The 22140-nt window shown below is 41.0% G+C and overlaps 1 protein-coding gene across 2 annotated transcripts; it reads right to left on the bottom strand.

The window, feature by feature from the left end:
* Positions 1 to 2813: 2813 nt before the first annotated feature.
* LOC104420534 lies at positions 2814 to 20941 on the bottom strand. 2 transcript variants are annotated; one of them, XR_005546556.1, is made up of 16 exons: positions 20536 to 20941; positions 14465 to 19442; positions 14203 to 14391; positions 12950 to 13064; positions 11633 to 12683; positions 10982 to 11429; positions 9919 to 9972; positions 6969 to 9825; positions 6764 to 6877; positions 6501 to 6631; positions 6085 to 6177; positions 5685 to 5954; positions 4957 to 5578; positions 4110 to 4185; positions 3787 to 4041; positions 2814 to 3709 (listed from the first exon to the last, which is right to left on the bottom strand). XR_005546556.1 is itself a non-coding variant. In XM_039301930.1 (15 exons), the coding sequence occupies exons 1-15, from the start codon at positions 20844 to 20846 to the stop codon at positions 3942 to 3944; spliced, it is 11409 nt and encodes a 3802-aa protein (XP_039157864.1). In that variant the 5' UTR covers positions 20847 to 20941; the 3' UTR covers positions 2814 to 3941. The 2 variants fall into 2 exon arrangements, 1 of the variants encoding a protein (XP_039157864.1); XM_039301930.1 differs by having other exon boundaries at positions 2814 to 4041.
* Between the last annotated feature and the right edge of the window lie 1199 nt (positions 20942 to 22140).

Below are 22140 nucleotides of genomic sequence, written 5' to 3'. Positions count from 1 at the left end.
GGGTGAAAGGGTAGGCTTCTCGTCACTTGAAAGAATCCAGGGATTACCATATCTTCTTCATCTGTCAGGTGGTTTGATTTTATCAAGTTGTGGTGGTTATAGGTGGATTCTCAATCGCACTAATTGAGAACTAGGCAAGCAAAAGTTGCGGTTTGCATTTTCAAAGGGCGTTGATTGGCGCATGCCCTGGACTTCTATACATATAAATCGCACATGCATATCCTTAATAAATTATCACTGAAACTTCTTACACGAGAAAACATCTGCACAATAAGTTAACAGGGTGTAAAACGATCCATAATCAAACAGAGCGTGTCCTCGGATAACGTGGTCTCTCTATGGACGCCTTTGCCTTCTACCTTGTCTTTCTTGTCTTCGACTTCGCCTCCTTCATTGGCAACTTCCCCTTCATGCTTTGATTTGTGCAAGACTAACTTCCTGAACCAGACCTTCTCTCTCAGTTTTACTAGCTCATTCTCCCACATCTCCACCAATGCAGACGTTTTGAGCGCGATCGAAGGAACACTTCTTGATCGAAAGCAGCACAAGTTCTTGATGGGATCGAAAGTTTGGATCTTTACCAATTCTGACATGGAGATCAGAAGAGAAGCACATGGGCATCAATAAAAGGAGAGAGAATGATGGGTTCGTCGAAGAAGACTATAAGAATGTCCTGTTTGGTGTGGGAGGACAATAATTGATGTCCTTCGGAGGCCATGAATAATGTCAAAACATGAGGGACAAGGTGTGAAGGATCTAACTCGAGAATATTCTAAAACAACGGCTTCGTTTTATCCTGGGGCAGAGATGTGATTGGATCGTGAATTCCAAGTCGGAGCACATGTATGAAGCCGCGTTCAGATATTGATCAGTTTTTTCGGTACTGTTTGACGAAGCAATCTTGACTTGGGAGCTTTGAGAAAATTCCAATCCTGGGTCGAGGACAATACAGCAGTTGAGTTCATCCAAGGGGTTTAGAGATCCGTAATATAGCGATACCTTTTTAGCTCGGAAGGCAACGATGCAGACTGATGGCTACTACGGAATTGAAAAATTTACGTCACCTTCTGAAATTCACCAGTTCCAAACATTTAGTCCATGGTTTTGGGTCATGGATCGTTTGTTATTCGTCCAGTCGAGTGTTTGGTCGAATTCATGTGTCTTTTCAGGTGAGAAGGAGATCTGATTACACCGATCACCGAAGTATATGCAAATTAACTTGCTAAAATGATAGCCACTGTATCAGATGCTTGTGCCCACAGGACGTTGCTGACAACCCACAGGACGTTGCTCAATCCACAGGAAAAGTGGACCCCATTCTGTTTGGGACTAGCTAGGGGCGATAGGATAAGCGCACTTGCAATGACCCACCGATTCAGATGGTTGACCTTATCTTTAGAATTCACTGTTTTGAAAATTCTGAAATCATTTAGATCAGGATTAAAGAGCCTGCCAAATGGCCCAAAATGCTGAAAGGGACACCCTCCGGTGTGCCGAAAATGGAATTCATCTTCTTGGAAACGTGGGGAGGTGGAAACCAAGGCAATGCCTAAACGTAGTTAATACGTGGAGGGTTGGACTATTTTTACGCACTTGATGGACATTCAATCTACTTGTAATTTCCAGGAAACACAATAAGAAAACTCAAGAACAGTTAACGTCATTAGTTGAAAAAAAGAAGCACATTTCTTGTTACAAACTCCTGGGAAGGAAGCATATCCAGAGACCAAGACGGAGCAAAAGTTTAGACTGAGCCAAGCCGGGTATGGTCTGTGATTTCAAGGGCTGAAACACTCAACAAGCATACCCACCGAGGCCTCGGAGCGGAGGAGATTTGGTGACTTGACTTGCTTGGCTCGGCTGAACACTGGAGACAGCCAGCCCGAGCTCCCGGCCTCTGCTTGACCGGCAGCTTCGCTGGCCGAGTTCGCCGAGCCAGCTGAGAATATGGCTTGACCCCTTTCCTGTAACTTCCTGGTCCACTTGTCCACAACCCCAGACATGGTTAGAACTTCAGAATTATCAAAAACTTCAGTTCACTGAGTTGAACTAGGCTCTCAGACAGAAGCAGAGGGAGACGGTAACTGAGAAATTTGGAAGCTGTTTGAGTTGGTTGGATGATGTTGAGATGTGAAAGTTGGGGGTTTTATAGGGGAAGTTGACCAGGTGGTTTTGGAGAGAACATGGTTGATTTTGTATCTGTGTGCTCTCAGAGATCATCACTTGGTTTTCTGCAACTCTTTTTTTCCCTCTTCTTTTTGTTGCTCCAAAGTGGGGAGAAAAGAGTGCAAATCCAGGGCAAGCAAATGGTATCGTCTTGTCTATGTTGCTGATGGATTGTTAAAAATCCATGTACGGCTTTTTGGACGGTCAATACCGGATAAGTCTTCCAGTGTCTGAGGCAATATATATGTTTTTAATATAAGATCATATTTGCTGCTTTATATATATATAGGCTTGTAATAGTTGAGGTTAGGAAATAGAATATTGTCTCTGCAATTGCGTATAACTCATGGAGAAATGCTGTCTTGTTCTGGACTTTATAAAACTCCCTCAATACTTGTTCGTTATCTAATTATATAAATAAAGAGAAGAAAAAATGGGTGTTAGATTTCATTTATTAAACAAGAAGTGAGACATGCCATCATACTCGAATTGAATTTAGTTGCTATTTCAAGTGATAGAGCCAAATGAATGCTTGAAAAGATATGGCAATTTTCTTATTTTAGTTTTTAGTAATTTGGGCAATTTTGTTTGATTCGAACTATTGTTATGGGATCAAGAGGAAGAGTAAATGCATGAGTGAAATAATCTGAAAAAAATAAGAGAATCGATCCATTTCTCGATGGTGGATTGATAATCTTTTCCAACCACCGGATACCCCACGAGAGGAAGGTGTTAGCATCACAATCAACAATTGCAGGACGGCAGGATAAGAATCTATTAACAACCCTATGCCATCACTGCGGATTGTATTAAGCTAACTTTCTATTCAAAATATCTGATAAGATGATTCAACAGGCGGGAACAAGTTCATCCAATAAGGCGACAGTTTAGAAAGAACATAGTTCGACTACAAAATAGGTAACACACTCCAGTTGCTCATAACTCGGTCACTGAGTGCTCGACATGCAGCTATCACCCATTTTACTGAACAAGAGAGATTGTCTTGAAGTTGGAGGGAAGTATGGACCAGCCTAAACCCCACAAATCTCCTAATGGGCAGCAAACGTTCCTGTGTGATACAATGAATTTTTCCCGGAAACAGTTTTCCTTCTTTTGGCCTGCATTCCCACTGAAAATGCCCCGACCATCACTCTCCAGCCCACGGATTAGCCTTCGCAGCATGTGGTGTGAGCGTCCAAAGCTGTCAATCTTTCCAACTCTATAAACCCATCAAGAACTTGGAAGGCTCCTCCGGCTACAGAATGATAAAGCTGATGGAGCTAGAAAATTAAATGGCTCTTCTTCTTCAAGTCCTTGTATTGCCATCATCATCAAAAGAAGAAAAACCAGACGAGAACTTCCCCAGTGTGAGACTCTGAACTGAGAGACCACCTGTTCCCTAGGAGCGAGGAGAGGTGTAAAGCACTCCCACCACATGGTGTCTCTTGATGCGAGTTCAAGTATTTTGGAGCTATATGTCTCAAGCAGGGCTGGACAGAAATTATACTCCAAGCCAGAGCCCAAACCAAAGTGCCAAATTGACCTGGCAATCAACGCGCTGCAGCTCATTCACCAGACACAGCGAGATTCAAGACAAGTTTGACTGGCACTTTGACATACCATTTGCTTATTCCCAGTGTAGCTCGAATCGATTTTGGCTCCATTGACTTCAGGAGTTGGAATTTGCATGCAAATGCAATGTGCTGCACATTGCACCATGTGATGTTCTGAGAATGCAGCTCTCAAATCCCATCCAAATTGCTGTTGTCACAAACTCAAATCCATGGTGTCCACCCTTCATACATGTTGCAAAGGTTTTCCACGCTAGTAGCTTGCTTAATTAGATAATCCACCTGCTCCGCTGTGTTCAATTCTCTGAGAATAAAATATATTGCTGTTATTACAAAATTAACACAAAGTATGAAGAATCGATAGAAATTTACCTGGTTTCATCAATATCTCGGCCATCTAGTTTCATCTCTATGCGCCTCAGTACTGACAATGCAAAAGCATTTTTACCTACAGATGATCGAGAATGTAAAAAATAAGATTATGACCCAATATATATATATATTGATAAAATACTAGACATAAAAAAACAGTAACAGAGAACCTGAGAAGTATTATTAGATCAACATTTCCAGAAATGAAAGAAGAAAATTCAACTGATTAGAATATTAGACAAAGAACATTAGTTAATCATGGAATAAGCCAAACGGTAACACATTGAACTTTTGCGAACTAGTATGAGCCCTGATAGCTGCAACCTTCTAGCATCCATTTCTTTACCACCACAAACTCATAAAAGAAAATTATTCTGGTAGAAGGTGGGTGAAAAGGAATCCAGTCCCTTTCACCGTTATGTATTTGCATATGCCCAAATTCTCGTGGTTAACAACAGAATATAGGCTGAAAAATTGGGTCAGGCACATCAAACAAAACTGTAGTTGCTGTCGAAGAAATAAAATTCCTGCTGAAATGCAGTTGTAAGGTTCGTTCATTTATGACATTATACGTCAAACATAACCTTGTGATTTCAAGAGTCACTGGTTGACACAACTAAAATCCAATCTTTCAGGGTTGGGCCTGGATCCAGGTTTCAGTTCAGCCATCGCTGACAAAGATTGTGATTGGAAGTTAAAAAAGAAAAATATTCAGGCCCAAGTCCTTTAGTCCCCCAGTTACAGCCAGGACATGCCGACTGAAAAAGACTCAGACGAGGATAAGAACTTAAAAACCACCATAAAGACATCTAAGAAAAAGTTGAAAGTACAAAGATACAATACTTACCCCTAGTAACTCGACCACCAGCATGGCCATTGGGATTAGGAGCTTCACTACATCCATCATCAATGATATTTCGGGATGAGGGCACCTTATTTTTACCTCTATTCTCCAGCTCTGTTTCCTTATTCAAGGTGTCTGAAGTGTAAACAGGGAAAGCTATATCTTGATCTCTTGTGGATGCCCCATCATTGGGTTGCTCAGTTGTGCCACCTGTAAGTGGCATTACAGGAATACTCTGGCTATATTTGGCCCCTTCATGTGTAATTTCAGTGATTTGAGGGGGGTCACTTTGGGATGAAGGATCTGTACATGTAGCCCCATCATCTCTGCAGCTAGAGTTGATCTCTTCTGCTGGGTCATTTAAACTATCTGCAATACTTGCTTCAGGTGAGGAAACACTGGATCCCAAACTGCTAGTGCAAATGCTGTCTGGTGGAGATACCCATCCTTTATCTTGCAAAGAAAGTCCAGCAAGGCTCACAAAATCCTGCGTGATTTCCTCATCAGGTGCTGATAGTTCCCCCTCCCTGTCATTGAAGGAAGAGGCATTGCCTGAAAAATTCGGCCTCGACAAATCAGTTGCCAGTAAATTTTCTTCCTGACTTTCTCCTGCACCTTCAAGCGCCTGGACAGAATGCAAGTTGACGCTTACTTAGGTCAAGTGGTAATTGCAATAAATGGCAGGAAAGAGTTAAAAAGGTCACAAACCTAGCTGATCAAACAAACTTTACCTTATGGAGATTTCCCGCATGAAGACTTGCAGTCCGTGCAAGCTTGGTCAGGAGAGAGAGAAGTCCCTTCACAGATGATGTAAGTGCTGGTAACAATGGCTTCAGGGCTTGACTAGCTTCCCCAACTCTTGTACGATAAGACTGATATATGGCTTGTCCATGAATGGGCGATATTTCAATTTTGCTCTCTCTTTCCATTGCTATAGCATCAGTCATGGCAGTCACATCTTTGGACAAAATCGATTCAAGTGGCAAAAGGATTGCATTTGCCTGTTCCCCCACAGAAAAATAAAAAGTATGTGAAGAGACAAGCCATTTCATCATTTACAGATTCTGTTCCCCGATCTCAAAGGAAAAGAGTAAATGGGAAAAAAAAAAAGCATAGGGTGTCAAGAAAAACCTTCATAAGGCCTTCCACTAGAGAATGGTGCATTGATGCAGCTTCCTTTCCTAGACTGTGTACATCATGTAGATCTTCAGTTATTGCCAGAACCTAAAGAGAAATTCAAAGATCAGTGGCCACATGAAGAATTGAGAAGATGTCTTGATTACAACAGCAATAAGTTGCGATCAGCTACGAATGCAGTACACAAGAAAATTTCACTGGCTGGAAATTAGGAGCAGACGTCTCATTATCATTTTATTAGTGTTCTAAAAAATTTAAATGCTAATCTTCATCACACTCTTATTGTATCAACCACTATAAGCAAATATGCTTTGAACTGACAGTTTTCATTTTTAAAAAATCGCTCAACTGATTAAAATAACCAGTTAATAAGCTGTAATTGGAAGTATCAAATGAACCAAGCATCAAACCTCCTCAAGCATGGAACCGCACTCTGATGTCAAAGCTGTATGGCCCCTCGACACTTGACCATATGCAGATAGTGCAATGCTGGCTTCATATGCACAGTCCCTCATGGCAAGTATGGTTTTCTGCAACTCTTCTGCAAAGGAAGAAAATATATTATGTAGTACTTGAATAAAAAGGATGTGACTATTCGACCCCCACCCCCCAAAAAAAAAAAAAAAAGAAAAGAAAAGGTGTGACTAATTCAACAGAAGGAAACACACAAAACCTGAAGCTGACTTTGCTTTGAGAGAAGCAATGCAAAGCTCATTGGTGGCAGAAAATAAACCATTTGAAGCAGCTTCCATGCTGCTTTGTGCAAGCTTCCATTCTTGTTCAATACCTGAGCAACAAATACAGAAAGCATCATCCTTCACAATGCAATTATAGCTAAAATTTCAGGTCATGTACAGAAAGATGACACAGTCATGTACGTGTGAAAGAATGATAAGTGACATCCAATCTTGTCAAAGCACTTAAGTTTGCTTGTTGCCATGCTCTGCAATCATTGCTCGTCCTCAATGGATGTTCTCCTCCAGGAACCCAGAAAACGCCATCTCTAGATGCTTCAAATTCCAGTATAGACATGCAAATTTTGATTATTTCCGATGCTTTCTCCCTTGCATCCCACAACAATTGCCGCCTCCTCGTTAAATGCTCGTGGAACTCAGGAGGAATTTTTGATATTTTACTGGAACTATTTCCAGCAAGACTGGAAGAGCTACCACCACATGCCCATCCCATTGCCCTTTCCAACTGTCCTTCTGCAGCAAGGGAAGTTCTTTCAACAGTTTGCAGACCCTCAATTGTCCGAGCTATTCTGGATACAGCAGATTGCATTACTTCCAACAGTCTTTGCCTGTTGAGATTTAGAATAATTTGTTGCAGGTTGTCACCGCTGGCTAGCAATTTATGCAATGTGATCCGGCTATTAGGCGAGGGGGTCAATAGAACATCATGCATCCATTCCATCTGAACAATCTCTATGCAGTCCTTCTTTACGTTCTCTTTGAGCTCATGTACCTGCCTTTTCATAAGGGATGCTGCCGATCTCGCAGCACGAGCAGTTTCATGTGCATTGCAGTATTCTTCAAGCATAAGCTGGACCTTTTTAACGGCCCCAAGGTCTTTGTGCGACTGCTCAAAGACTAATTCCTTCCCTGACCCATTCAGTTGCTTAGAATGGTCATTCGTTTTCTCTAACCATGCCCTAAATATAGGCAGCATACGATCTCTCAGGTAATGGCTAATATGTTTCTCGAGCCGAAGCACAAGCTTTTTCCTCGCAGCATTGACAAGCTGGTCAAAACCTAACCTTTGGTCCATGGACGAAGCCACCTCATGGGTGCATACATCAAGAAATGAATCCAGAACACATACTTTCCAAATAAAGAAGGCATTTTTCTTCACAGAACCACCAAACTTCCAGACCTTCTCAGATAACACTTGCCCAGAACTTATACGTTCTGCTAAATTAGGATCCCTAATGCCTGCATGCAAAGAAGAAGCACCATCTGAAGACAGAACTTTGTCCAGTGATTCTAATTCAAGGAAGGGATTGACTAATGTGGACAAAAGTGCTTTGCCTCTTAAAGCAAGTGAGTCTATTTCCTCTTCAGCATTCATTAAAGACTGATAATGACGTTGACATGAACTCAAGACACTTTCAACATCTGTTTCTCTCTTAATGAGAGAAGAAGTACGTCTGTCCCTCTGGTTCCAGGATTGGTGGAGTTTGTCAAGTTGTGCCCTACAAGATTCTTCCTGAGATGCTAATTCTTCAGCCTCTTCCCAGGAAAGATGATCCCTACCCTTAAGAGCCGCTTCTTCAAGGGCCAACTGCTGCTCAGTGATGAGGGCTACCTTAACAAAGTAATTCCGCTCAAGTTCAATGACAGTTCCCCGCTCCATTTCAACCTCCAATAGCTGCTCGAGTGCAGAATCAATAGTGCCACGAACTTGTGAGACTGATCCAAATACATCTGCAAACTCTGAATTGAATGTAACAGCATTTCTGATCACATCTGGTAAAACATCAGACAATTGATCGACCAAGCTTTTACAGGAAACAACAGTGCTTTTGAAAATTGATGCCCAGTTTTCTTCAGGAAAAAGTTCTCGACTTTCCATACTTGTGTCACTGCAAGGAACATCCCAGTCAGCAAACTGCCGTAGATCATTCACGAATTCAGTAATGACTGAGCACTTCTCTACTAGCTCTTCAAGTTCAACAATCAAAGATGAGGAATCATCCAGAGACCTATTGCCATTCCCTTTTCCGTTGGCATCAGCCATATCAACAATCCTCTTTTTCACATCATCATAAATAGATGTAACAGCTAAGTTCAACACATAAAAGGCCTTCTCTTTTTTCTCTGCTAACTGGCTATGATACCTTGCCATGTTTGTGTCATCATACTCAGACTGACCATGATAAACCAGTGAATGTAAATCACCTTTCTTTTCTACAGTGGCAGATTGCATGTATTTCATGAAACTAGAAAGAAGACGGTCCTTAGCTTTAGATTCAGCCTCAGAGCCAACAGAGTTCTCTAGCTCAGCACACTCATCTTCAACTTTCCCTATCTCAAAGGCATACTTACCGACTTTTAGACACATGTCATCATGAGCATGTTTGACTGAATCACGAGAATCATTTAGTAGCTTAGATATCAATTCAGCAGCCTGTCTTCGGGCAATGGATATGATATCAGATGTAAGAAAACCTGAACATAACTGCAAAATTTGTGCCCAGCTATACACCGTGCTGGTCGTGAGGTAATTTAGAGGAAGAATTCTCTGCAAAGCTAGAGAGTAAACCTGAATTGCAGTGAGAGATGATGACACACCATGATCTAACTCAGCTACAAGCTTAGAGAGTTCCCTATCTAAATCAGTGCACTGTACTTGTGTTGGCTCTGGAACGACAGTAAGTGGCACCCCAGCCACCAGGACTGCTGATGAAAGGGACAAAGCTTCTCCAAGACTACTTAGATTATTCCAGGCATTTATTTCTGGTATCAGATTGCCCCTAAGAGCATCAATGATCCTTCCATGTTGCTCAATCCAGCTTGTTGCCTCTTGAGCTTTTTCAGCTACCAAAGCTTTTGCTTGAGAAAACTCACGAGCCTGAATTTCAAAAGAAGCACGGAGTTTGTCTGAATTACAAGTTGCTTCAGCAACGATTGACTTTGCAGATGTCTCATGTAGAATCAGGTTAGAACGCTCTTGATCAGCTCGACAGAATAGGGCAGAAACAATCTCATATTTGTTGAGCACATCAGAAAACCTCTGGTAAATAATTAACAATGTCAGCAAAGAAATATCATTCAAGACACATTTCCACTCGAAGTACCAAAATTTCCAGGCAGTCGATTTTCATACCTCAAGGGCAGATTCAACAGCTGGCAAGGAAGATATTAACAGATCATGATGTTCCTGAAGAAAATGACACAAAATATCAATTATTTTCAGATATTAGTGTCAGCCAGTGGTCATACAAACAGCTAATTCCATATAGTATTGTGATAAACACAGTGCATAGTGTGAGGAGCACTACGCATTGAAGTGTGTTACACTACTTTAATTGAGTTATTTTTTATTTTCTGAGTTTTATTCCTTTTTTTTACTTACATAAGGGTACTATGGTCATATACAATTTATATTTAATATAAACACAATGGGTGTAGGGCTTCTGTTACACAGAAACCAACAGCCCCCTATTTGTGTCTTTTATGTTCTCCTTCTTCTTCTCCTCCTCTCTATTCCTTCTCTCTTTCTTCTTTCTCTCTTGCTACTTGCTGCGGGTTCTCTAATCAGCTTTATGACAAAGTGCACAAGGTAAAACACCACTCACTTCGGTCATGCCAACTGAAAGACAGGTTCAGCAATGACCCCAAGAAAATAACAACTCATGAATCGGTAAATAAGAAGCAGTCTAAAATTAGAATTATTTTTTATCAACCGTCCAGTATCAATTGTATATTCTAAAAAGGGAAAAATAGAAGTGAGTAGAAATGATGCAATAAGCGGTTGAGGCACACCTCACAACCACAAAAGTTAGTTATTTATTCTTGTTCTAATGACAAACAGGTTCTTATCACTATTAAGACATTAAATGACACTCTTTAATCCACTTAATACTGAACACAATGCTACTCATAGTCTCCATAGATAGTTTCATCATAATGTATCCAAATTAAACTCAGCCTATAGTTACCGTTTATTGTATGTTAAATTTTGTTCATAAAGTACTCCAGATTTCTTCCACAAATTTAGCATACATCTCTCGAGAAATAATACTATTTTTGGAAGAAATATGGGATCAGTAAACCATATTTTGAGAATCAAGTGCATCAAGCAGGTAAAAAGGCTAGTTTCTTAAATTAATTTGCCTAAACTTTACTTCTGAAACAGAAACACAAGCTGAGTCTGAATTGATAAGTACCTGCAGTGGAACACGAATTTCTTGCACTCGAGATGCAAACAAGCTTAAGCTCACAGCCAACTCCATGCCCTTTCTCTCTTCACCGCCAATTGCTGCATCATCGTGAAAGTCTCCCCTAGTCCATTCTACAAGTGGATCCCAGACAAAAACCTCTAGTAGCATCAGGAGTATGTCTTTATTTTTCCTCAGGACACCAAGAACTGCTTCACAGTTGGCTTTAAAAACCCCTTCTACTCCAGTCAACCCTAAAGCTGCTTCAATCATCTGTGTTAATCGGAAAGGAACGATTTCTGGGATCTTGAGTCTCAGCCCTTTATCAAAGCATATATTGTAATCAATATGAAGTATATCTCCACTACGGAAATCCACCAGAATATTATCTAGATGTCTATCTCCAAGACCAAGAATGTGGCCGACCATGCTCATAGCTGCAACACTTCCAGAGTACCTGCAAGTTTTTTTTTTTTGGGGGGGGGAATGCATCATAGGCCATGTTACAACTTGCAATTGAATAGCAATAATGTTTTCAAGTGATAATGAGAAATGTTGGTGTCCACAACTACAGTATTAGCAGCATCAGACTACCAATTTAACTATAGGACAAACACTTCACCACCGAGAGCAAACTACTACCAGGAAATGGAATCACACCTTTTCAGCTTTGAATTGAATGCCTTGAATCCTTCACTAGCACACCACAACTCCTGATACAAAAGTTGCCGAGGAACTTCTTGCATAAGATCCATAAGAACTTTACGCTTGACTTCATGAGGCCAGTCTTTTCGAGATATTACTCTCCTTATGCCTTTTTCTTTGAGTGCTGGGATGATCTTACCATAAAACATATCACTTGGACGTGGAACAGGTGGAGCAACTGTTTTTGTGTTTCCAATGCCAGAAGATGGCAGTACAGCTGCTTGATCTCGGGCTTGCCAACACTTGTAGACACTGTACACACTTATCACATTGTCCACCCACTGGATAAGACCGGCCCGACCACTGATTGGAGTCACTGAATAATGGCGAACACCAACCAAATGACTACGAGTCGTACGAGATGAATGTAACAAACTATCAATAGCATGCAAAAGCTGCATTATTCTGGCATCAAGGCGTAAATCTTCCCTTCCTTTCAACAGATAGGGGTAGTTTTGACCATCTGAACCAATGATGTAGATCTTTTTAGGTTTAGTCTTTGTCGATATTATTGTTACTTGTTCAGAAAAGGAAGAAATTGTTACAACACTGGGAAGAACAGTGAGGCCTCCGTCTGCTTCAGATAGTGCGACCAGTTTCTCAAGCCCAGGCAAGGGAACATCAGATGATGACAAGAGAGCAAGTTGTGGAGCTACTTCTCCCAAGGAAACTGAAGACTTCCTCTGATAAGATGTTAAAGATGCAGCAATGGTATCAAATGGCCGCCATGCATCTGCAAGTGAAGCAGCAGATTTTGGAGGATTCTTAAACGTCAAAATTGCATTTTTCAGTTGCTCGACATACTGCTCATGGAACCTCATTTCATGAGGCGTTACAGGTTTTCGGGTTGTAGAAGCCAGACGACGTTCAAGGGTTAAAATAACAGGCGCCATCATAGCGGAATACTTAGCTGCATTTATCTTGCTTTTCTCGCTCAGGCTGAGAGTGATATTCTCTGCAATCCGTGCAGCCTCCTCTTTCAGAATGTGGATGCGCCTCATTACATCTGCATGAAAATTTTTTGGATGGCCTCAGATTAGTGAAAAGTTGGCTTAACAGCGAATAAACATAAACAGAGACCCAATTAACATTCCATCTTGGAGAGAGTTTTACTTAAAAAAACCATATGTACATCAGATTTCATAAAGAATGGAAAGGAAAAAAGAGAAAACTTCAGCCTCCATGAAATCTCAACATGCTTAAAAGATCAGAAAACTTGACCTGTTAGACAACACAACACAACAAATGCCTTGTCCATAAAGGCAAGAGTACCTGAGTGAAGATCATGAAGTGTGCTAAGCCAGAGTTCCTCCCAGAGAACAGTTACGTTGCTAAGTTCATTAATCATGAGCTGAACATCTTGAATCAATCTTGGGTGAAGATCTAGCTGCATGTAAATAGATATTGGTAACTATCAAAGGTTAATACTTAAACAAAGCAATGACTGTATTACAGAAAAGCTCTCTGCGGAAGCAAAACAGAGTTTGTCATCGCTCACAACTCCAGATCTGGTCAAGTGACCACCACGTGGTGGTAGCCTGTGCGGACCCAAGGTAATAATGTCACCAAGAATGTTCACTTTCTTGCTCCTCATTTTACGGTACTTTTTCCAGGTTTTTATTTTTCTGGAGGGATGTTGTCCATTAAGATTTATAATCTTGAGTCCGTTTCACTGAGCAAACCAGCCACTACAGAAGTGCACTCATGACTCATCAAAAAGTAACAAATTAAATATAGTCCTTAACTAACACAAATTGAACGTAGTCCTTAACTAATAAAGATAAGTACATAAGGGTAAGATGACATCTTAACTACCACTTATTTCCTTTTTCGGTGCCACATAATTTACTATAAATAGCTTTGTAACAAGGCATTGTCCACTTACATGGAATTTCCATGCTATTTCTCATGCATAAATGCAGCATAAACCACATGTGGGTAGTGAGAAAACGAAAAAGATAATCTTCTGTTGGTGGATCTACAAAGCATGGACTCATGCAACCATCCTTTTGTAGCATTTCTCTACTAGATGATCTTAATGATAAGTAACCATAACCAGATCCAGAAAATCAATGATGTCTACAAGGTGTTCAGCTGGAAAATATAAAGGAAAACATTGGCAAAAGGATAATTTCTGTGCTTCAGTCTAGCAACTTGTACGCTGTCAGAAAGAGAGGCTGGCATTTGATAAGCAGAACTAACTCCTTCTTCAGCTATCGTGAATAGCATTACTTTTCAGAGACACTATATCTTTCATATTTTAGATTGCAACCCTTAGTAGATTTCAATGCAATTAAAGAGCTTAAAAAAAAATTACATCTTTATAATTTTTACCTTCAAGATAAGGCCATATTCATAACCTTCTCACCTGTTTATATAAAATTCACTTTTCTTAAAATGAGAAGACAAATCAGACCAGGAGATAGTAAGCTTTGCTGTTTACTCCACAACCATGGGTAATGGAACTTTCTAGCCAAGAGAGTTATTCACATGACAGAAAAGTGCAGCAAAAGAAGATGGATTACCAGACAACCCAATACATGCTCTAGCTCCTCTGAAGGTTTCTCTTCATTGGCATTTACATCAACCAGGGTAGGATAAACAATGGACCAAGGTGAACGCTTCCCCAGCATCATCAATATGCTTTGCAATTGTCTTCTAACTACTTGTTCAGGATGAGAACTTAACCGAGCAAACAATTGAGGCGTCACTTCCTGTAAAGATCCAGAGGATTTAAAAAAACAATTAATTGAAAAAATAAAGAAACTTTGGCACAGAAGCACTTGCCTGCCATGGAAACAGAGGGACTGCTGAAAGAGAAGGTTCAAGAGTTTCTTTCAATTCCACTCCATAATTTAGAAGAATATGCAGAACATACAGTGTAGCCCTCAAAGTGTAACTGCTGCTTTTATGTTTCAATGACTCATAGCCTGAACCAATCAATTTGCCATTGCAAGTATTTGATGAGGCATAGGAAAGATACTGTATGAATCCATGAGCAGCACAGCCAAAAAGAGACACGTTTCTTCTCCTCAGAGACCACCAAATATCAACTAACTCATCAACAAGACATACAATGTCTCTCTCTTCCAGTCCAATATTTGCATGTAGAAAGAATGTCCGTAACCTGGAAACCACAGAATCAGAAAGGCGGTCACTGGCAGAATCTTCAGCACCAGGTGCCCCTGCCGTTACTTCAATGATGTTCACTACTTGCTGCAACAGAGCCTTCACAAGATTAACATTGCTCAAATTTTCAGCAGAAAGAAGGTAAACATCCTTTTCTCCCACTCTATCCTTTAAGCCCACAGCATGACCCAGCTTGCTAACCCGTTGCAAAATCATTGACTCAACTCTCATCATCTCATCATCATTCAACTTTAGTCTGTCAGGTTGGACTTCAGGGACAAGAAAAGAAGATAAAGAGCATGAATGAAGGGCTGTTTCATGTGATTTGAGCAGGGAATTCCGGGCTTGATTAAAACACCAAGAGCCATAAGAGATCCATGACTTTCCCATAAATGGGCAAAGACGGGTGGACAATTTTGTAGCTGTACCGATGATTTCTTCAATAATGAGGCTGGCATCTCTTTGAGAGCTTAAGTTTTCAGAATTCAAAGAGAGCCCTCCTTTACCAATAAAAGAAAAATCGGTTATCTCAAAGTCGGCTTGCATCCTTGCAGATAGTATCTCCAGGGATATATCTGAATGTTTGCGTTGTAGCCAGTTTGATAGTTTCAGACATGCTTTTGCCTTCAAAATACTTTCATCGGCATCAGAAACTTTCAACGCTGAAGATATCATGCAAGGACGGACAAACGACCAAAGACTACTAAAAGCATCTTCATATTTCTTTTCAGCATACATTAGCAAGGCTCCCTCATACTCCAAATTTAATTTTAAAGAATTGCACAGTCTCTCCTCTGAGCATCTCGATACATTTTCTATAAGATAACTCTTTAGTCGATGTGCCAACATAATGTTCTGTTGCTTCCGAGCTAAGCGCAACAAATTCATACACAGATTCATTGTAACAGGAGAAGCTGGATAGATGGTCCGATATACCCTGAGAACCTTTAACCATGGGTAACAATCTTGGTGTGCTAGATTAAGAGGATGTTGAATTGGATGGATATATGAACTCAGTATCGATTGGAATTGTTTGGATTCGTCCTGACCTCCTCTGAGAGTAAATCCGCGTTCAAATTCCAAGATACAGTGCAACTGTGTAGCATATGCTGCTGCATCAGTTAAACCATCGAGAGGCAGAACAGACAATGCTTCCTCCAGCATTTGTTTGGACTTCTGTAACTCAAGGGGCAACTTCTCTATTTTTCCTTCCACTTGAAGAAGCATTGCCTGTAAGAGCATCTGTTCACTCCTTAACAATGCTACCTTGGGGTCAAGTGAGAGCTCACTGCTACTTTTTGGTGTCAAATCAAGGGAGGCCCATGCTGCCTGATGCTCACCAGCATCAAAATGAGCCAAGGCATGGATAGCATTTACTTCATTACCAGCTGTTGTTAGAGCACCGGCATAACTCTTACCAGCATGTCTGGCACGAAGCATTTGCAATTCCACCAACCAGGACTCTAGACTTCTCCAATCTGATAGAGCAGAATAACTCTCAATGATACGTGCAATAGCGAACTGCACCCCAGCCGAACCCATTGAACTAAGAGATTCCTCATTCTGAAGCAAGTGAGTAAAGTGAGCAGCAGATTTTTCATATTGACCTTCTGCCTGGTATACAAGCCCAGTGATGCATGCTAAGGGTCTCAAAGCCGCATTTTGATCCATGAACTGGTTCTCCTCAACAAGCAATGGAGAAAAAGTCATTGAAACCCACGTTTGTAGGCCAACCAGAGCCTCTGGTTCATGGCACCTACACAGAGCCAATGCCATGTGGTGCACTACCCTTAGGATATCTTCAGAAAATCTACTCCTGATAGTCTGGAAAGTCTCTGAAATCTGTGACCTGGACGGTTCTTTCAAAGCTGAAGAGACGAGACTCCTCAACTCATGCAATCGCAAGACACAGTACTGAATGGTAGCATAATGGCAATTTAGCGCCAATCCAGCATTCATCATTGGTTCACATATACGAGAGAACCATTCCTCACAGACTTTCTTATTAGCCCGGAAAAATAAGGAACTCTGACGAGTAACAGATGGTAACACCGCAGATCCCTCATAGGCATTATAAACATTTTTTTTTAAGGATTCTACAAATTCCAATAATAGTCTCATAGGCAACAAATGAGCACCAGAAGTATTTATCATACTTAGGTTACCATCATTTTGCTCACTGTCAAGTTGCAGCACATGCACGACATCCAAGAGCATTCTCTCCAATGCAGCAAATGTTTGGCTGGGTCCACCAAGATTTGTCCGGAGGCGTGTCGAAACACAATATCTTGCCGCTTCATGTATAGCCCACCAAGCACCTGCCAGGACATTCACGGAACAAATTTCTTCAAGAACATTATCGTCCACTTCAATGTCTAACCATGCACCACAAGTGCCCAAGCTTCCGATTTCCTCTAGTTGATTTGGAGAGGTGTCCCTAAGTCTCCGGCAACTATGGATGAGCCGTTGAACCCAACAAGACAAAGGGACCTTCCACCTCTGAGAAATGTAACTCAGAATGGAAACAAGCTGTTGAGCTTGAAGTTGTCGAGGCAACTGCTTCAGAGCAAATAATTGCTTCCAATGCAAGCTGGAAATGTTTCCCTTAAGATGCTTGCTCATAATACTAGTACCATACTCATAGAGACCACTGGAATAAACCATTGCAGGCAATACATGGCAAAGAAGCTTTGTGAAAATAGTCTTTATGTCTGGCTCCGGATCACCAAGTCTTTCTAGGATGGCTTGAGCTATCAAAGAAAAGTTAACGGGATGTAATAGTCTTGCTTTCAAAAGCAGCTCCAAAACTAATGCAACATGGGACCTCACTTTGGGTTCCTTATCAGATGCAGCATCCAATACAGAGAAGATCAAATTTCGGAGATCCCCAGTACATATAAATGAATCAAATAAATAGGTTCGTGCATTCAAATTTTCTGTCATTGTGAGGACATGCTCACAGAATCTCTGCACCCACTCTAGGGCGGCTAATTTAACTGCAAGGGGAGAAGATACATGCAAAGATTTGACGAGGAGGCAGCAGTACTTCCTCAGATGCTCCACAGTTATAGCTGAAAGCCGTTTCTTTAGTGAAGCATCAGTAAGGAAGTCTTCTGAAGCAACATCCACTAAAGGATTCTGAGTATAAATATCACCCATGGCACATTTGCTCAAGAACTCGACCGTACTTAGCCTTTCTAATGCCATCATGACACTTAATTGCAAATCAAGGCAGGCCTCAATAGGAAAGTTCAAGGGATTCAGATGCTCAAGAAGAAAACATGCTAATGTTTCTGATCTCTGAAGATACAAGGTCGCAACATCTGGTCGATCAATCAAGCTTTCATTTCCACTTAAAAGGACACAAGTCAATAGAACTTTCAAATCAAACTTAATAAGCGCAAAGAGCTCGAGTTTAGAATAGGTTTCCTGGTGAGGACCATTGACTTCAACATCTCCATGCACCAAAGCTTTTTTGATCATATCTTTCAGCATGTCCAATTCCACTAACAACGAGTCCATTGCTTGTTGCACAACTTCTTTATTACCATGTTGCAGCAAGAAAACATAAGTTGCAGCACAACTTGCTGTCACTACGTGATTTGGATGCAAACGGAGCTGAGATACCGGGGCATGAAATTGCAGTATTTTGTGCACAGATGATGAGAGAAGGCCAAGCTTCTGCAATGATAATAGCTGAAGATTTGTCTTTAAGACTCCGTGAACTTGAAATGAACTTAATTTTCCAGTGCCCGTAGCTGAATGACCATTGTTCATTCTCACGCTCTGGAATAAAGTTTCTATGGCAAGTGGATACAAGGTGGAGAAATTTTCACGTAAAATTTCTGCCAATAGAGTCAAGCACTTCCACAAATCCCCGATCCATTTTGACCATCCAAATCTCTGTCCAAGCAAAGATAAACAGCCTAGTAGCTGTGGAAGCATCTTGCTAAGTGGTTCCCTTATTTGTCCAAGAAGATTTGCTTCCAACAACCCAGAAGCAGTGGACTGCAGGATGGTAGAAAAGCAAGAAAGCAGGGCTAGCAGTCTTCGAAATTGTTGTGGAGTTCCCAGACTCCCATCCTGCAGCAGGGCATCCATGTCACCCAGGAACTTTGACATTAGTCCAAGCGAGAACTGCAAATTACTGACCCAATGCTTTTGGCATTGCAAGAAACAATCCATAATAACACGTCTATCTGATTCTCCAAAGTCCGGTATCAATGCCCAACCAAGAAGCAGATCCACAATGTCCATAAAATGGGGTTGGAAGCATCTAGAAAACTTCAGTGAGATCAGAGTAATAACGCCAAGAAGGCGATGCAATAAACTCAAGGGGGTTCTCTCATCTTCAAGCAGCTGTTGGCATGCTTTGAGAATTGGTAGTGCATATCTTTCAATTCCATTAACATCCCCAACGTTAAGAAACTCACGGAGACTGTCGAGTGCCAGTTCTGCTGTACCATCTCCAGCATTAACATTACTGAGCAACGGTAATGACCAGCTAATGAACCTATCCACCATAGCACCAAGCATGACATGGTTTTGTCTTCCATTTGATGTTATAGGAATCGAACAAACTACAGCGCAGAGGGCCCCATATGCTGTGGCAGCTAATTGCCTGACTGAATATGATCTGCTCAGGAAGTTGATAAAATTACTATAGATTAAACTACTGTGCTATGATTTCAACTAATAGATTGCACCATGCATCAATCGAATATGAAAGGTGGTGGAGAAATGAGCAACAACATTGATAAGAGAAACAGACTAAGCCTCATCCCACTAAGTGGGGTTGGCTATATGAATCCTTTTGCTCAGTTTTATCTCAAGTTGAAGAAAACAGCATTGTCTACGAAGACATGAAATCAGTTACTCTGGTGCTTTTTAATTGAAGTGATTGCCTCTATAACCCTGAGGTCCAGTACAGTGGCCCCAAACTGCTAACTTCTTGTATAAAGAAATGAATCAATCAAGATCATGCAATATGTTTCAATCTCTTAGAGATTTTGTGCCTCAGGAAAGAGTACTGATTGCATTGGAGGTCAGGAATCCCTCAATTGCATCTATTTAACCTACGTGATCATATTTCAGAGGAGGGCCAAAAAACAAAAGCATCGGCAGATTGCCAAGGTCTCATTCAAAGCTCAATCTGTTTGAAGCTAGCATTACAAGTTTATTGCAATTGCCAAACCATAACAATATTCTAAGCGACTTTTTCCTAAAAGTTGTAGTGCACATCTTTTTGTTCTCCAATTACAGCACTATGTAAACTCACTAACCAGAGAATGCAACAAAACAAACGAAGAAAACGTGATTTCAATTGGCTTTATCGAGGCTCTAAAAATTTTCACCGGTCTCGAAGGATCTTTCCAACAGATTGAAACAGTCAGCTGATCCGATGGGCTCCCCAATACAGCGCAGGGTCGAACCGAAACAAAAACTCCTTGAATTCCTATTTCTCCTTTCGGTTCCTTTGCCTCCTACATCCCACACCTCGAATAAGGCCCTATCATAGCGAAATCTGAACCAAATATCTTTCACAGAAAATCATCTGTTCGCACGATTGGCCAGTCAGGAAGTATCCACCACGAACTCGAACTTCAATCGAACGACCACGTGAAGCGCATTTTGCACGTCACAAACACACGATCATTCTCGAACGCAATTACACGAGAGAGAGAGAGAGAGAGAGAGAGAGAGAGAGAGAGAGAGAGTAGTGTTCTTACTTGTCGGACAGGAGCTGCAAGAGGCCCTGGGAGAGGAAAGCCGCGGAGTGAGCTACGAGGAGGGAGTTCGGCGGGTAGAGAATCGCCCGGTGGAGCGAGCTGATGGCGCCGAGGCGAGTGGACTCGTCGCTCTCCGCGGAGGGGGCGGGCTTCCCCGCCGCCGGCCCCGGCGGCGGCGGAGAAGGCGACGGCGAGGGCGCGGAGGAGGAGGAGGCAGGAGCTGAGGAGTCGTCCTTGGGGAGGGCGACGGAGAGGAGAGCCGCTAGCTGGTGTTGCTGCAGCTGGTGCGGGTGGTGATGGAGACCTTGCATCGCGGAGCTGGCGGCGGCGACTGCGACTGCGACGGCGACGGCGACGGCGACGGCGACGGCGGAGATGAATCTGATGGCGATGGGATTCGCTTCCGCATCTCTTGGCGCTCAACTTCTGCTCTCTCTCGACGGGGCGCGTGCTTTTCTAGTTTCTTCAATCTTAGGAATGTTCATTGCTGCTTTCCATGAGGAATGCTCACGTTGAAAATAACAAAAAGAAAAACACATTATGCAAAAATTATCTACACTTATGGAGCAATTGTAAGATTTACTAATATTTTGATGGCCTTGAAAATTATTTTTTGATAAACGAAATGTCGTAATAACACGTTATAGGAAATAAAACCTTCTGCATTATTTAGCAAACTTTTGATTCAAGACAATTTCGTTAGGCTTGTTTTCCCTACGAGGTTCAACTTATAAATTGAAGTTTGTTAATTACCAACAGGCTTGTTATTATATATTATGAATATAGATTGTTGAAATTCTGAAGATGAGTATTAAAATTTCATGATTTGGTTTATGTTGTGACTATACATTTGTAAACTTTTCATTCTTTTTCGTGATCCTTTTTTTTATTTTTTTTATTTGCAGGAGGTCATTTGTAAGTATAAATTTACATTTATCTATCCTTCTCATTCTATGTTGCATTTCTTCCAATTTAAATTGATTAGTCATTTGCAAATATAAATTTACATTTATCTATCCTTCTCATTCTATGCTGCATTTCTTCCAATTTGAATTAATTAGACATCAATCCTTTAAAAACAGCTGGAAAAAATAAACCATTTTGAAAAACCATTCGTAGATTGATTATTAGATGAGACTGGAGGTTTAATAGCATTGATTGTGCACAAAAAAGAAATGCAGCATCAATGACCAAATGAACAAAAAACTCTCTTTCATAATCATAGGTTATAAATTATAAATACATTAGACATGTATAATCATATTTTTCCTGGCAACTATACACTATCAGTAAAAGGGAACAAACTCAGCATTAATGGCTTAGTGGCAAAGAAACTCGCTTTCATATTTATTGTTATGCCATCATACGTTCAATAAGGGGAAAAAAAATCTACTTTTGGTCCTCATATATTCACGCATTTTCTAACCAATTTCATATATTTTTAATTTATCCAATCGAATCCTTCTATTTTTACAAATTATTTAATTAAGTCATCTAAATTAAGCTAATATCCTGTCCGCCCATGTGCAAAGTTTAATGCACACTCTGACATGGACAAGTGTGGAATGACTTAATTTATAAAGACAATATTGAAGTATGATATGG

The sequence above is a fragment of the Eucalyptus grandis genome, chromosome 9 (genome assembly GCF_016545825.1).
Source record: "Eucalyptus grandis isolate ANBG69807.140 chromosome 9, ASM1654582v1, whole genome shotgun sequence".
Classification (NCBI taxonomy): Eukaryota; Viridiplantae; Streptophyta; class Magnoliopsida; order Myrtales; family Myrtaceae; genus Eucalyptus; species Eucalyptus grandis.
The sequence above is the reverse complement of the archived record's forward strand: the minus strand, read 5'-3'. Positions and strand labels throughout refer to the sequence as shown.

What these genes read in the sequence shown, in the direction of transcription:
- LOC104420534 (XM_039301930.1), bottom strand. Translation starts at nt 20,846, where the DNA reads ATGCAAGGTCTCCATCACCACCCGCACCAGCTGCAGCAACACCAGCTA. An exon ending in ACTTCATGATCTTCACTCAG is followed by an intron (nt 12,684 to 12,949) that starts GTACTCTTGCCT and finishes ATTTTCATGCAG; the next exon opens with ATGTAATGAGGCGCATCCAC. An exon ending in TTCAATTCAAAGCTGAAAAG is followed by an intron (nt 11,430 to 11,632) that starts GTGTGATTCCAT and finishes AAAAACTTGCAG; the next exon opens with GTACTCTGGAAGTGTTGCAG.